The 16,832-nt window shown below is 41.1% G+C and overlaps 1 protein-coding gene across 3 annotated transcripts in view; it reads right to left on the reverse strand.

Annotated features, from left to right (window-relative positions):
• Positions 1–16,832, reverse strand: part of invs (inversin) — a 182,774-nt gene that overhangs the window by 122,246 nt on the left and 43,696 nt on the right. For 2 of the 3 annotated variants that reach the window (XM_033043051.1, XM_033043043.1), the window contains exon 4: positions 5,879–6,045. In XM_033043051.1, the coding sequence (XP_032898942.1) occupies positions 5,879–6,045 (167 nt within the window). The remainder of the gene's footprint in view (positions 1–5,878; positions 6,046–16,832) is intronic. The other variant, XM_033043058.1, reaches the window with a different exon arrangement.

Here is a 16,832-nt window from a genome sequence, read left to right on the forward strand (position 1 = left end):
AGAAGTTTTTCAAAGCTAAAAAATGGTAAATTCTTGAGTGGCCAAGTCAATCACCCAATTGAGCATGCCTTTTATATGCTGAAGAGAAAAATGAAGGAGACTAGCCCCCAAAACCAGCATAAGCTGAAGATGGCAGCAATACAGGCCTGGCAGAGCATCACTAGAGAAGACACCCAGCAACTGGTGATGTCCATGAATCGCAGAATTCAAGCATTCATTGCATGCAAAGGATATGCAACAAAACACTAAACATGACTAGTTTCATTTACATGACATTGCTGTGTCCCAAACATTGTAGTGCCCTGAAATGGGGAGACTATGTATAAACACAGCTGTAATTTCTACATGGTGAAACCAAAATGTATAAAAAATACCCTTTAATAAAATCTGACAATGTGCACTTTAACCACATGTAATTTTTTCTATTACAAATCTCAAATTGTGGAGTACAGAGGCAAATAAATAAATGATGTGTCTTTGTCCCAAACAATATGGAGGGCACTGTATATTTTGAACTGCATGCAAAATGCTTTGTAAGTCTTTGATCGTTCTTTAGACCACTGCTTCTCTCTTTGTGTAAGGATGACAACTGACAGTTGCACGACACTGACAAGATGGAGAAACAGCCCACCTTCCCTATTCTCAATCCAATTAGACCTCTAATCCGCTAGATGAGAGGCCCAACTACACATGTTCCACATGACAAGGACAGGTATTGATTATTTGTCTTGACGGTTAACATTGCCCCTGCTGAGGCCATTCTGAAAGAAGCAAACTTCTTAAATTAGACAGCATTTCAGCTGTTCCGAAGGCCAAATGGCAAAACAATTGAAAGCTAATAAAAGGTATAGAAATGAACAAATCATAACATTATGACAGGTTGATTGTTGACAGCAGTACAGATGGTATGCTTTACCAGACTAGTAATATAATTGCTCCTCCTCTTTTTCCTATAGTGCAGTTCCAGCTTTGACTAAATGAAAGGCCAGAACAATTAAAGAATTTGACCAGTGAAGCTAAGCCTGGAAAGCAACTATCATCAAGGGACACAATGTCAATACCAGGTTGCATTCGTCAATAGCAGCCTACATGACAGGCATTTGTCTCGACCAAATCTCCAAAGATGCTCTCTGCCTTCAAGTTGTGTTTCAATTTCTGGTTTAAGATACATTTTATTGGCCTGGCCTCTATAAATAGTAAAGTACTTAATCTGTGCAAAGTGGCAAATTAAATTAATATCTTAAAGTTTAACATATTTAAAGACGGAACACTGCTAAAATTGTTCCAAAGATGCTGCTTAACCTAACGCATCCTTCCAGCATTTTCTGCTATTTTAAATAGGTAGTAGGCTCTGAAATGTGATTACAATTATTCAAAACACAAAAACTAATGCTTGTGGGGTTAAGAAGCCAATCAGCTTGAGTAAGTGCCTATGGTAAATTAAGTGCTCTCTGCCACAAAATGATTTTAAACAGAGGCTAGACTGTTCGACTGGCATGAGTGTTAAATATTCCTAAAGTAACCGTTTATTTAAGGAAATGCACAAAACCATTTCATAAAGTACATTATGTCGCAATAAAAATGCTGGAATTCAATAATTGAATATATCAGACAATAATAGTGATTTAATAAGCAACTGTGATTTTAGCACATAATTGTATCCATGCAGCTGCATACAGTACCCTGCACTTTTGGTGAACAAAAATCAATGTTGTGCTTTTAGCCATGTATGGAAATTCATATTAGAGCATATATAACAGATTGATGCTTCAATGCAGAGCTGAAGAAATGTTCCTTTCCCATCTCTTCTTATATGTCACTTTGATTTGATGCAAAATACTCTGTGGTCTCATTCAGAGAAGAACAGTAATCTGTACAAATATCCTAACCAAAATGATGCTCCATTGAAAATAGTTATCTGATTTTCTTGGATGATTAAATGCAAATTAGAATGCAAATATTTTGCCGAGTGGTATAATTTCAAAATTAATGAATTGGTTACTATAAGCTCTACCCTGGGCCCAGCACGTTGATGCAATCTTAAAGAAGGCCCATCAATGTCTCCATTCCCTCAGATGTTTGAGAAGACTCAGTACATGGATGAATACTCCATCAAACATCTACAGATGTATGGTAGAGAGCAGGTTGACTGGTTGCATCACAACCTGGATCAGCAACTGGAGGCAAAGATCACAGTAAATTTGAGAGTTCTGGGTGCCACGGAGATTCCTGTCAAAGACAGCATAGAAAGCATTGAGCTTGTCTGGAAGTTATGTGTTGCTGCCATTTGAGCTACTTGGTTTCACCTTGTGGGAAGTGATGACGTGCAAGGCCTGCCACAATTGCCAAAGGTCCGCCTGAGTCTCTAGTTTAGTCCCAAAGTATATCTTTACGTTCACAATGGCCTTCTGAAGGTCACACTTGGACTTTTCATAGAATTCTGGATCGCCTGACTTGAACAGCACAGATCATTGCAGATCGCCTAGTTCATCAAAGACCTCTTGTTGTGGAACACTCAGATCATCGTGGTAGGAACACACTCCTCGTTACATTTCCATTTGAAGTCAGTAACAACCATCACATATTCATTCAGGTTCATTGCTGAGTGCTTGAACATCATCCAGTCAACCATCCAAATAAAACATTTGCAAAGTCACTTCCCTGCCTTCCCTAACCAGCTTTGTACAATCCGCTTCACCGGAGATGCATTTCAACAAGAAGAAAGAGCAGAGCCAGGCGGTCGATTTTCCAACATGCAGGCAAGGGCTGGAGCGACAGACACCTCTGAAAGATGAAATACCGTCAACACTGGTACTCTCATAATCAGTGTTGCATGAGACATATGGTAGTTTGTAAGTATCTTCATCGAGCATTGGGGTACATCGCCTTGTGTTCACTGACCACGGCGTATTGTTCCTCAAGTGCGAGCGAACGTCAGTTTGAGGTGGGATGTAGACTGCGGGCATGATGGAGTTGAATTCCCTTGGGAGGTAGAAGGGATTAACTTTCATGCTGAATGTTCCAGGTCGAGGGAGAAGTTGTACAAGCCGGCCAAATCCATGCACCATGAAGAGTTAACCATTGATTCATGGTTTCAAACCACTATCTCTCACTTTCTTCAATAACGTCATCCAGTCTATGAAATGGATTGAGAAATCTTCGTTCTGGAAGGCAGAGTCTGGAGAGCTGGGGGTGAGGCATGTCTCTATTACTCAGTATCACAGCATCTTTCCATGTTCCTTCAGTAAAACAATCTTGACCTTCAGATAATCTTATTTTCTAGGGAATGTACATAGGCCAAGAGGATGCTAGGGAAGGAGGTTGGACAGTAGGCCCCACACTTCATTTTTACTTGCAGGTTGTCCTGGTGACACATTTATGGGCACAATGAAGGCCTCCCTGGATGCTGCCAGATACTGTATTGACTGTGCCTAAATATCTTAGGGTTAGAATCTGTGTCGACGGGCAAATGCAAGATTGCTAATTCATTTAAATAATCCTAGGTATGTTACAATACTTACCTTCAGTAGCGCTGCAATTCTGCCACTGGCCGTGTGCGCGATTTTGGCGCGTTTGAGGCGGGTCGGGATTAAAACAGGGTTTTTTCCCGACCTGGTCCTGAATTATATTTTGTTGGAGTGCAAGATGTTGCTAAAGAATCGTTCCTACGGCCGTTCTGTGTGTTTTAAAAAAAAATTCACCCGACAAGTTAATCGCTGGAATGATTTTAAAATCAGCTTCTGAAGCCTTCAATGCCGACAACGGGGACGGATTTTATGGAGGACCAGGTAAAAGAAAGTAGTTTCTTTTTATGTATAAAAGTGTTTCTTAAGATGTATTTAATTCACATTTTAAGTTGCGAAACGGTGATTTTTCCCCCCGAAGAACCGGCAGTGTATTTGCTGCCGATATGGGGGACTAAATTCACCGCAACCTCAACTTTCCAAATGGTCCCGTTCCAGAAAATCCCACTCGCAAGCTGATTTAAATGGCCATTAATCTACATGTATTAAACATTAAATTCCTACCATTTGGCCTATAAACCCATGACAATGAGATTTAAAAATTATGTTATATTCTGAATTCTTGTGTGAATGTTATTTGGACACTTAGGCTATTTAAAAATGTTAATCTATTCTTAAGAAATGGATAGATGTTTAGATCTAGTAATTGAATTTTGTAATTAGCTACAATTAGGTAACTAACTAATTATATGCTTTAATTTTAAGTAATCTAAGTAAGATTGTTTCATATTTGTTTCAGAATGCTTCAATCCATAATAACTGAAAATGTATTTCAGTTCTCTTAAATTTTAAGAAAGTTATCGGCTTTTAAATGTTCTCGATCACAGCTTTTGTGTTAAGTCAATGAAAAAGATGCCAATTTCCGAGTATGAAAATGGCCATAACTTTTTTAATACTGAAGATATGAAAGTGAATTAGGTGTCAAATTAAACTTATTTTTATGCTTTATCTGGTGGGATAAATTAAAGACTTGATTTTTAAAATCTCAAAATTTTGTAACTTTGCTAATAATCCAGATATCCGTTAGTAATCTGTTCGTTACCGCACTGATTAGTGCCGTTCTTACAGTTAGTAATTTTAAATGGGTATATTTTAGATTATCCTGCCCTGCTGCTAGCAAAATGCCACCATACACCAGTGCCATTTAAAAAAAAACTATTTTTTTAATATCAAGAATAGTGATCTTTATTTATATCAGAAGTTGACAGAATAATACTATACACGACAATGACAAAACCTTCAACTTACAAACAAATCTATTGAATAGTAAACAAAAGTGAAAAGTACCAATCATTCAATATGGATTTTACTGGAACTAATAAACTCAGATTTGACCTGGGAACTCAGATTTGACCTGGAACTTTTAACTGCAGCACTTACATATCACTTATTTATCTTTTTTTGCCACCCATAAAAATCAGCTGGCTGGACCATCCTTTCCAGAAAGCTTTCAGACAAGCAAATTGATTTGACCCGACCAAACTTTATCCCCACTCCCAAAGTGGGCAAAAACAAACAGATAAAATATCTGCCTGTATGGTTCTTTGAAAAGGCTTGAATACATATCTACATATTTCAACAAATGTAACCTATCAGGAATAATACCTATCATGAAAGCAGTTTCAATGCCATGTTGCCCAAATGTTTTTTTGCTTATTGAAAGCTCTTTCCCTGATCTAACCCCACCATCCAAAATTTCATGTAACAACTCTTGAGTACAACTCTCAGGAGCATATACAATATTTTTCATTTCAACTGAATAACAATGAATTCAGCTCCTCCATTGGACACAAGAAATGTCAAGGGATAAGACCAGTGAGTGGGAATATGGAATTTAGATAAGGGGTCAGTCATGATTGTATGGAAGGCAGAACATGCTATATGGTCTACTCATGCTCCTATTTTCCAGCGAAAGACTAAATTTCTAAAATTTGAGACATTATATGACAATTTTAGAAATAGCTTTATGTGATATGTTAGTAAAAATGTGGGATAACTGGATAAATCCTGAGAGTTTTTAGGATTCTTTATTGGCATTGGTATATTATTGTAACGAGATATAGTGAAAACGTTGTTTTGCATGTTATCCAGGCAAATCATACCATAGATGAAAACACCAGGTAGTACAAAAAAATATAAACAGAGTGCAGATAGTACTGCAGCTAGAGTGAAAGTGCAGATATAAAATGTGCAAGTGCCGCAACAAGGTAGGTTGGAAGATCGAGAAATTCCTCCATAACATGAGAGGTCTGATCAAGAGAGGAACAGGTAGAAAAATAGATCTATAACAATAAATACCATCAGGTAAAATGCCTTTTCACTTTTTTGATATGGGTCTCATAAATCGTACTCACCTTTTGTGCTGCAAGATGCAAAGCTGTCCTCTGGCTGCGATCTGCTTTGTTGACATTAGCTCCAGCCTTAAGGAGTGCTTCAGCACAGTCCAATCTGTCAGCAAGCACACAATACATCAGTGGAGTCCGGCCAAACTGGTCCTCTGTCTCCTTTAAGCCTGGATTTGCTGGATTAAAAAATTTGGGAGAAGGAACAAATTAATTTGTTTTAAATGTCAGATTAGACAATTTAATTATTTCACTGAAACAAATTGTTATAACTGAAAATGAGCTTGAATAGATTTAGGCTACAGAAAAGTTGGAGCACTGTGAAATTTTGATGACATTAATCTTGAGTAAGAATTTGAGAACAATTTACTTCCATTTATCTTTTGTTAAACCTTGCTTCTGTGAATCCAATGCAAATCTCACCTCACATTTGGCTGAGTAACCACAATAAACTATTAAGTGAAGGAAAGCCTTTGTCGAGTGTTTTACCTTGGTGATGGTCATCGTAACCACTTAGCAACTGGGCAAAATGAAAACTCATCATTGGATATTCTCATTTTTTTTTATCTAACTACCTGTACAGACCATCCATTTGCAGTGGATGGGATTCTGTCCCCTTACAAAGACCTGTACAGCAACTAATAAGATCAGGATCTAGCATGTCCAATGCTAGCCTAAATTTAGACCCCTCCTGAATAACATTTGCAGATTTTTAATTCCTACTCCTCTATTTAGCTTAACCTCCCCAATTGCATCTTTTCAAAAACTTCTTCACAGCTTTATAGGTTTTCCAACTGATATTCATCTCTGCAGTTATTTGCTATACCGTGCAGGCAGATGTGGCAATCAATTTGCACAAACCATTGTATCATCAGCAGCAAATTAATCGATAAGCAGATAATCTTTTGAAGAAGGACTATTACCCATCTCTTCTTTCAGTACAGAGGAAATACTAATCAAGGCCTTATATCATTTTAAAGATATTGGAAGCTCCTGATCAGGTCTCAAGCCAATGCCATAAACACATGATCACGTTTTGTTCTGTGACACAGTGCTAGTCCTGCCCCCATTCTTCATCTTCCTCTCAGTACTTCATAACCAAGCATTTCTTTGACCAACATACTGAAATCCAATAGCCCTCCATTGAAAGGAGATTCACTCAGAACCGAGCATGTCAAGTACAAGGGGTGACTGGATCGGCTGGATTTTGGAACAATGTATGCTGAGGGATGATCAAACTTGTTCACAGGTGTTCAAACTTCTGATGGGGTAGATGGTGAGAAACATTTCCCCTTATCAGACAGTGCTTAGGTTTAAGATAATGGATAAGAGATTTAGAGGAATTTTACATAGAATTCCTTTTTTCAAACACTGAGGCAGTTTGAAAATAGGAGCATGCTGCCTTATGGAGTGGTGGAAGCAGGTAGTCTCACTACATTTAATGCATAATATAAAGTCTACATGTAAGTATACTAGATGTATACAGAAGGCTATAGGTCAAGTGATGGAAAACAGGGTTAGTATACATAGGTACCCATGGACATGGTAGGGCAAAATGCCTTTGTCAGGCTCTTTGACTCAATTACTCTCTATAAAACACACCATTGCTAAAATATATCAATATACGACAAATCCCTTGCATTCCTCCAATATTCTGAGTGTTCTGAAATTAATTTTAAAAATATGAAATTGTTTACAAAGATACATAATCATTATTGATTAGATAGACTCGGCTTGTACTCGCTAGAATTTAGAAGATTGAGAGGGGATCTTATAGAAACTTACAAAATTCTTAAGGGGTTGGACAGGTTAGATGCAGAAAGATTGTTCCCGATGTTGGGGAAGTCCAGAACAAGGGGTCACAGTTTAAGGATAAGGGGGAAAGCTTTTAGGACCAAGATGAGAAAAACATTTTTCACACAGAGATTGGTGAATCTGTGGAATTCTCTGCCACAGAAGGTAGTTGAGGCCAGTTCATTGGCTATATTTAAGAGGGAGTTAGATGTGGCCCTTGTGGCTAAAGGTATCAGGGGGTATGGAGAGAAGGCAGGTACAGGATACTGAGTTGGATGATCAGCCATGATCATATTGAATGGCGGTGCAGGCTCGAAGGGACGAATGGCCTACTCCTGCACCTAATTTCTATGTTTCTATGTTTCATATAAAACATGGACACCATAAAAGCTTTAAAACACAAATGTTTCTCTATTATTTTGAAGAATAAATTTAATTCTCGTCAATCACAGACTATAAAATATTAAACATTATTTTACAATAAACTACTTGTATTCTGGGACATCATGTGTAATAAAGCGGATGATCCATAAACATACTTTTCAGTAGCTTCTCACCAGCACTCTTGATCTCTCAGCACAGTATCTAATTTTTTCTCTCAATCCTAGTATCCAGCCTTTTCAATTTGCCACATGGCTCAAATCATCACAGGGATTTTTATTTTAAACATACTGGTATAAATAAGATCACCGAACAGAAAATATGTGTTTTGCACAAACAGAAACTAGTTCTAATTATTTTGTATCTCTGTTGGCAAAAGTAGGTGTTTATCCCGAATTAGTTATTTGAAAATCATTGCATTTCTAATTGTTGTGTTATATATCTTAAGAAACAGTGATATCAAACAAAATGTAACTGTATTTTCCATATTGCAGTAGGTAACTGGATTAAACATATCTTGTGTAGGAAGGAATGGCAGATTGTTCCTTATCTTGACTGATAAGAAGTGAGGACCTTTAGAAACAACAATAACTGCTGTTAATGTTGTGGATGTCAATTAATTTTCTGTACAATTGATTTAAAAAAAATAATTTTCCACAAAAAGAACAATTTGATATTTGATTGTTAACCTATTGTTTTTAAATTAATTGACACTATTGATTTCTTGACTTCCCCGTAACTCAAAATAGAAAGTAAATAACCAAAATACATTAAAAATTCTAGAATTTAGTCCACATTTTGCACGGTGTACCCATTAGTTTTGTCCTTAATAAAACCATTTTGTGCCAAAACATTTCTATCTAACTAAATGATCACATTTAATGTTTATTGATGTTAAATACAAATGTCATGTTTCAAAAGCCATGCTCATTTCCATCATTATTTCATTTTGCAACCAATGGCAATCCAAAATATTTCACTATTTCACCAGTACAAACTCATTTTGATCATTATATGTTTTAAAAGACTGTTCAGAAGTCAATATATCATTTCAATAAAAAATATGCAATCTTTTCCTTTCAGAATTAATGAAATACAAATACAATGGATGCCACTCAGAAGCATTCTTCTACCAACTAAGATGAGGATGACGAGCTGGAGTTCTACTGCACAATATTTCAGCTGCAAATTCTAAATTACAGTGTAGGTTTGGCAAGAGACCAAATTCTCAGAGTGTGCCCCTGAGCTTAGGCATACCATTAAGGGAGTGACAGATGGATTACAGACATCAGCCTGTTTTTTTTTCAAGGTGGGGGGAGGGGGTAATAAAATACAATTTACATTATGCCTAAACAATGGTTACAGAAAATTATCCTCTCAAAAATAACATACGAGAAACTTTATGAACAAAGTGTACAATTGAGAAATCACATTTGCTGAAAACATTTATTATTTTAAGGACACTTTACATCTGATAATTTGCCAATTGCATTCTGCAAGTGGGGAAATCCAGCCATCTGAAAATCTCACCTACATAGATGGGCAAAGGCCACATGAAAGGATGTGAAATGTGGACATGTACGAACAGTACATTTGTTATTCAAGAAAATAAGACTCTCATTTAGAAACATGATCACCCATGACCAAATGTTGCCTAAAAGATATCATTAAATAGAAGTTCAGTTTCGGGATCAAGGATTACAGGCTTCCACTCCAATCCGTTTGCATGTTAATTGCTTTAAAAATGTGGCCTCTGCTCTCCAACTACAACATGGAGTGGAAAAGGAGAAGTTTTGGCCCAGTCACAAAAAGGCCCATGACAACGGAAACCAGGCTCTGCTGCACACTTAGCATATGAATATTTATGAATGCATGCATAATTTCAGATCATACAGGCACACAACCAATTTTTTTTTCTCAGCCCTCATCCTTAGCACACCACATCCTGATCCCCTGCCTCCTTTAGTTCTTCCCGCATCTTCCCATAGCTATGTTCAGTATCTCTAACTCACATGTGCAGAAAAGAACTACAGATGCTGGTTTAAATCGAAGGTAGACACAAAATGCTGGAGTAACTCCGCAGGTGACGTTGCGGGTCGAGAACTTTCTTCAGTCTTCTTCTTCAGTCTCGACCCGAAACATCACCCATTCCTTCTCTCCAGAGATGCTGCCTGTCCTGCTGAATTACTCTAGCATTTTGTGTCTACCCTCTCTTACTCACATTATTACTTCAACTCAATTCCCTTATCTTTCACTCACTTTTTCACCTCTCAGCCCCTTGCTTTTTTTCCCCCGTTCTATTCCTCCACTCTCACTCTTCCTGCATTCCCAGCCTCTCGCTCTCCAGAATTTAACTGATCTCTGTCCAAAAGCAAAGCTGGCCTCTTCAGGGCCAATCCACCATCGGTGATCACCTATTTCCTGCCCCCCAATTCCCAGACCCAGCAGCCTGTCTGCCCAAATCATCCAGCCTTGTCTAGAACTATAGGACATCCTCTGAGGAATCTTCAACCCCCTTCACACAGTACTAAATGGTGTCATTAATTGTGATCTCCTGGAACTCTGTGAGCAGGTTGTTGAATTCAGAGATGTTTTATTGACTTATATAGGTGAATTTATCCTGCAGGAACACATTTGGTTGCCATCAGTTATACAGCATAGAAACAGATCTTTTGGCCCATCATTTCCATGTCAATCATTTTGCCCATTTAGACTATTGGCATTGGTTCATTATTGTCACGTGTATCAAGAAACAGTGAAAAACCGTGTTTACGTGCTATCCAGTCAAATCACACAATGCACAAGGACAATCAAGCCATACATAAGTAGTAGAAAGAGAAAATACCAGTGCAAAATATAATGTTATAGCATTAAAGCTTTTCAGCTACAGAAAAGTAATCAAAGGTTTGCAATGTGGCAGGTTGGAAGATCGGTGCCTACACCCAAGCTTATGGGAGAACTGTTCCGTTGTCTGATAACAGCAGGGAAGACCTGCTCCTGAATCTCGTGGTACGTCCTTTCAAGCTTTTGCATCTTCTGCCCAATGGGAAAGGGGAGACGTGGGAATGATTGGGGTGAAAATGGTCCTAACTACTTTCACTGCTTTTCCAAGGCAATGTGTCGTTTAGATGGAGTTGATGGTTGGGAGGCTTGACTGTCTGATGGACTGATCTATATCCAGAGCTTTCTGCAATTTCTTACAGTCTTAGGCAGAGATGCTGCCAAACCATCAGATGCTTATCTTACTGCGACGTCCAAATCAGGCGATCACAATCCTACAACACTCAAGGTATGACCTTACAAAAGGCCATCGAGATTGCAAAGACACTTCCAGACTAAACTAGGGGCTCACTGGGATACTCGACAATTGTGGCAGGGTCTGCAAGCCATCACATCCCACAAGGTGAAACAAGTAGACCAAGTGACAGTGAGGTGTTACTCCCGGATGAGCTCAATGAGAAAATCGATGGACCTTAACAGGCCCCACCCACAACCTCAGTGACACCATGATCTCAGTTTCCAAGGCCAACATTGAAGATACATTGAGGGAGAACCTTTGATAGCAGCTGGTCCTAATGAGTACCTGACCGTGTTCTCAAAATCTGTGCAGACCAACTGGCTGGAGACATTCTCAATCTCTCACTACAATCAGAGGTATCCACTGGATTTAAAAAGACATAATGCCACTGCCCAAGAAGAGCAAGGTGACATGCCTCAAAGCCTACTGACTGGTGGTACTCACATCTACCGTGATGAAGAGCTTCATCTCAAACCTCCCCTTTCTTTCAAAAACCCTGGAGCGTATCGTTGCGTCGCAACTTCATTCCCACCTCCTTGCGTATAACCTACTTGAACCCCTCCAATCTGGCTTTCGCCCCCTCCATAGCACAGAAACTGCTCTCCTCAAAGTCCTCAACGACCTACTCACCTCTGCTGACACTGGTTCCCTCAACATCCTCATCCTCCTCGACCTGAGCGCAGCTTTCGATACAGTGAACCATAACATCCTGCCCACCAGACTCAAAGACCTCGGCATTGAAGGCTCTGCACTCAGCTGGCTCCGTTCCTACCTTTACAACAGATCCCACTTCATCTCTCTCCACAACCACACCTCTGCTACAGCCGCAGTCACTCAAGGCGTTCCCCAAGGCTCCGTACTCGGCCCCCTCCTCTTCATCATCTACATCCTCCCCCTTGGTCAGATACTCCGCCACTTCAATCTGGACTTCCACTGTTACGCTGATGACACCCAGATTTACCTTGGCACCAAATCCCCCCACAACCCCCCCCTCTCCCATATCAACTCCTGTTTGTCAGCTATAAAAACCTGGATGCAACATAATTTCCTCAAACTCAACAGCGATAAGACAGAATTCCTCCTCATAGGCTCCAAAGCCACACTCCGCAAAATCAATAACCCCACTCTCACCATCGACGGCACCACTGTCTCCCCATCTCCCCAGGCCCGCAACCTTGGCGTGATCTTTGATTCCACCCTCTCCCTTGAGCCTCACATCCGCCATGTCATTAAAACCTCCTTCTTTCATCTCCGCAACATCGCCAAACTCAGACCCTCTCTCACACCGCCCGCTGCTGAAAGACTCATCCATGCCTTCATCTCCTCCCGACTGGACTTTTGCAACTCACTTCTCCTTGGCATCAGCTCCACCTACATCAACCGACTCCAACTGGTCCAGAACGCAGCCGCCCGACTCATCACCCACACCAAATCCTGGCATCACATCACTCCAGTCCTCAAAAAACTTCACTGGCTTCCCATCTCCCACCGGATCACCTACAAAATCCTGGTCCTCACCTACAAAGCCCTCCACCATCTGGCCCCCCCATATCTCACTGACCTCCTCTCCCCCTACCAACCCTCACGGTCCCTCAGATCCACATCAGCCGGTCTCCTCTCCATCCACAAGTCCAACCTCCGCAGTTTTGGGGACAGAGCCTTCTCCAGGGCAGCTCCCAGGCTCTGGAACTCCCTCCCCCAACTGATCCGCAATTCCGTGTCCCTCACCATCTTCCAGTCCCGCCTCAAGACCCATCTCTTCACCTCTGCCTATCCTTAGCCCCACGTCCCCGTCCCATTTCATCTGTGCATTAATTGCCCCATACTGTGTTTTGTATTGAATTCTGTCTTTACTTTGTGTACTAGTCATGTCTCTACTATTTATTTCATTCCCCTTACATGCTTTTCCTCTACATGCTCAATTTTTGTAAGGTGTCCTTGAGACTCTTGAAAGGCGCCCATAAATAAAATGTATTATTATTATTATTAAGGAGGTTGGCTATGACGTGTCAACCCTGCACCAGTGATTACCTGGACCCACTTCAAATTGCTATCCACCAGATCAACAGTGATCAACAGATCAAGAATGGATGCATTCTTCCTGCCTCTACTCTGTGCGGGAACATTTGGACATTAGGGGGAAAAAAATTCACCTCCAAAAATTAGAAAATCACCTCAGGAAGCATTGTCTCAAGGCAGCTAATATCACCAAATATCTATACCATATTGGCCAGGCTCTCTTCTCAATGCCCCCACTAGGAAGGTTGTATAGAAGAACCATTACCTCCAGGTTCCAGAAAGTTTCCTCCAACAAATGTCAGGTTCTTAAACTACCCTGAACAACCCTACCTCAGCACCAAACCGCTGCAGACTTCGCACTACCACAATTGGTATATTCCACATTCCAAACTGCATACTTTGGTTTTTCAGATGATAGCCTGGTTTACTTAGAAATCTGCAGCAGGTGAGAATTTCATTGTTTTAGTTCATATCCAGTGCATAAGGCACATAACCAATCTCAAACTTGAACTTCATTTGTCTGCATTAGATCCATATATTTTATGTCTTGCAATTCAGATGCCTGTCTGAATGCCTCTTAAACATATTTATAGGCCAATAGGACAGTGGGAGCTTTGAGTCCAACAAGCATGCATGCCTTCTTTATCCTATAGAGTATATCCTGATGGTTGGAACCACAGAGATCTAGTGAAAGCTCATCATTCTGAAATATTAACCCTGTATCTTTTTCCCCCAGATGTTTTAAATTCTTCACATGCTCTGCTTCTTAGATTGGTCAAGAAAGATCCATATGGTATGCTTCTCTGGAAGGTTAAGAGTCCATGGATTCCAGAGAAAGATAGCGAACTAGATATGGAATTGGCTTCATAGAAGGAAGCAGAGGGTAGTGTTGTGGAAGGTTGTTGATCATACTAGAGGTTTGTGACTGGTGGTGTGTCTCACATATCCATGCTTGGTCCATGGCTGTTTGTCATCTACATCAACAATTTAATTGCGAATGTACAAGGCATGATTAATAAGTTTACAGATGACACTGTTATAGATGGTAGTGTAGACAGTGAAGATAGTTCCAAACCAGGAAAGGACCTTCAAGGTGAACAATAGGGCACTGGGGAGTGTTGTAGAGCAGCGTGATCTGGGAGTACAAGCACTGTGCCCTCCATAATGTTTGGGACAAATATCCATCATTTCAGGCACGTGCCATGAGTAATTACTCAGGGTAGGCAGTCAGTCGACTTTTTAAAAATCTTGAAAACCACGCATGCGCAGATTGTTCTCCTCTCCGGTAAGTTATGTCGCATTTTATGAAGTAATTTGTCTTCAAAAGCCATATCTCTTCATAAAGTACCGTATTTCCCGGCAATGAAGACGCACCCACATTTTGAGTTGCAAAATTTTGAAAAAAGGCTGGCGGGACATAGAATCTCTCTCGCCCAAAAAATAAATAAATAAATAAATAGATAAAGTGCCAATTCAATTTGCCCAAGGCTTCCAAATCTGAATTACTGAATGGGTGGGGGGTGGAGGGTGACGGCAGGTGGAGAGATGGTGGGAAAAACGGGAGCACACTGAGACAAGTTGAATCAGTTGTGATCTAATTGAATGACAATACTAGTTCAAGGGACCTATTGGGGGGAGAGTTCCTTTCACAGCGTGTGGGGAGTCTGGCCCGGGTCAGCACGGGCAGGAGCATTGAGAAGGAGGGGGTCGGGGATCATGCCAGCAACTCTCACTGCAGCCGCAGCACTCCTGGCACGGAGCCACCACATCGTGGCTGGGGAGGGAAGTAGCTCGGGTGGCTGCGAGCGGCCGCCGGGACCTCAGCACCTTCTGCCAGCCCGCTCACCTCTGGCAGTGCTCTCCGTCTGAACCTCTCTCCTGCCGCTCGCCGGCCTCGCTCATGTCAGCCGCTTACCGTAAATCTTTAAATACCGACTGCCGCCAGGAGCAGGACATGGCCTCGCTTGCTGCGCTGGGTGACACAGCATGGCATTCACTGCCCGGTCCGTGTCTTTCAATGTAGACCAGACAATGAGAGGACCAGCTCAAGATCTGGTCAGCGGGCGATGGATAACAGGACAGCGGGCAGTGGAGCTTACTCCTGTGTCAGCACGATCAAGGGATCAATTGACGTTACTCGCGCTGACAGGAGTAAGCTCCACCGGCTGCTGTCCTGTTATCCATCGCCCGCTGACCCGCTCCGCTCTATGATCTTTGCTCTTGAGCTGGTGCGCTCACTGTCCGGTCTACATTGAAAGACACGGACCAGGCAGTGACCGGGCCAAAATGCGGTGGCTTCGCGCCTGGAGCGTCGCGGCAGCGGTGAGTGAGTGAATTGCTGGCATGATCCCCGACACCCTCCTTATCAACGTTCCTGCACGTGCTGACCAGGGTCTGACTCCCCACATGCTGTGAAAGAAACTCTTCCCCACCCCCAGCTGCGCTGTCTTTTTATAACCACTTTCGACTTTACAGCCGCTTCCCATCAGCTACCAGCAATGAGGGATAGACTTGGCTACCCCTCAGTACAGCAACATCGCTCTTGATAGCCAAGTCTATCTTTCTTGGATAACAACCTAACCTTCGGCCTCCAAGACGCGGGTACATTTTCGTGCCATTTTTGGGTTAAAAAAAAAAAAGCGTCTTAATTGCCAGGAAATTCGGTATTTGAAAACATATCTCAAAGAAATTTACTTACCACATTATTTATACACAAACTCCATTCTTCTCTCTTTGTTTCTTAAGATACTCTTAAGATAATGACAATCCAGGATTGAAAAACCTGCCAAGAAACTTGCGCTGCGCTGCGCTGCGCTGCGCATGCACAGTATGCTGCTGTGCAGCACATGCACACAGTCCACAGTGCAAAAGCAGAATTTCACGTTCAAGTGATTTTATTGTCAAAACAGATAAGTGTGTCCATATACCATAATATAAATATATACACACATGAATAAATAAACTGATAAAGTGCAAATAACAGAAAGTGGTTATTAATAATCAGAGTTTTGTCCAAGCCAGGTTTAATAGCCTGATGGCTGTGGGGAAGTAGTTATTCCTGAACCTGGTTGTTGCAGTCTTCAGGCTCCTGTACCTTCTACCTGAAGGTAGCAGGGAGTTGAGTGTGTGTGGCCAGGATGGTGTGGGTCTTTGATGATACTGCCAGACTTTTTGAGGCAGCGACTATGATAAATCCCCTCGATGGAAGGAAGGTCAGAGCCGATGATGGACTGGGCAGTGTTTACTACTTTTTGTAGTCTTTTCCTCTCCTGCCTTTATAGACCGTTGTCTACGTTAGTTGCACATACTTTCGCGTATTACATGTACTGCGGATGAAAGGCACGGGAGAATTATGCCGACCGAAGAGATCGATCTCTATATTGCCTACCCTGACTGCATCATTTATTTATTTGTCTCTGTACTCCACAATTTGAGATTTGTACTAGAAAAAAAATCACATGTGGTTAAAGTGCA

The sequence above is a fragment of the Amblyraja radiata genome, chromosome 2 (assembly GCF_010909765.2).
Source record: "Amblyraja radiata isolate CabotCenter1 chromosome 2, sAmbRad1.1.pri, whole genome shotgun sequence".
NCBI classification, from domain to species: Eukaryota; Metazoa; Chordata; class Chondrichthyes; order Rajiformes; family Rajidae; genus Amblyraja; species Amblyraja radiata.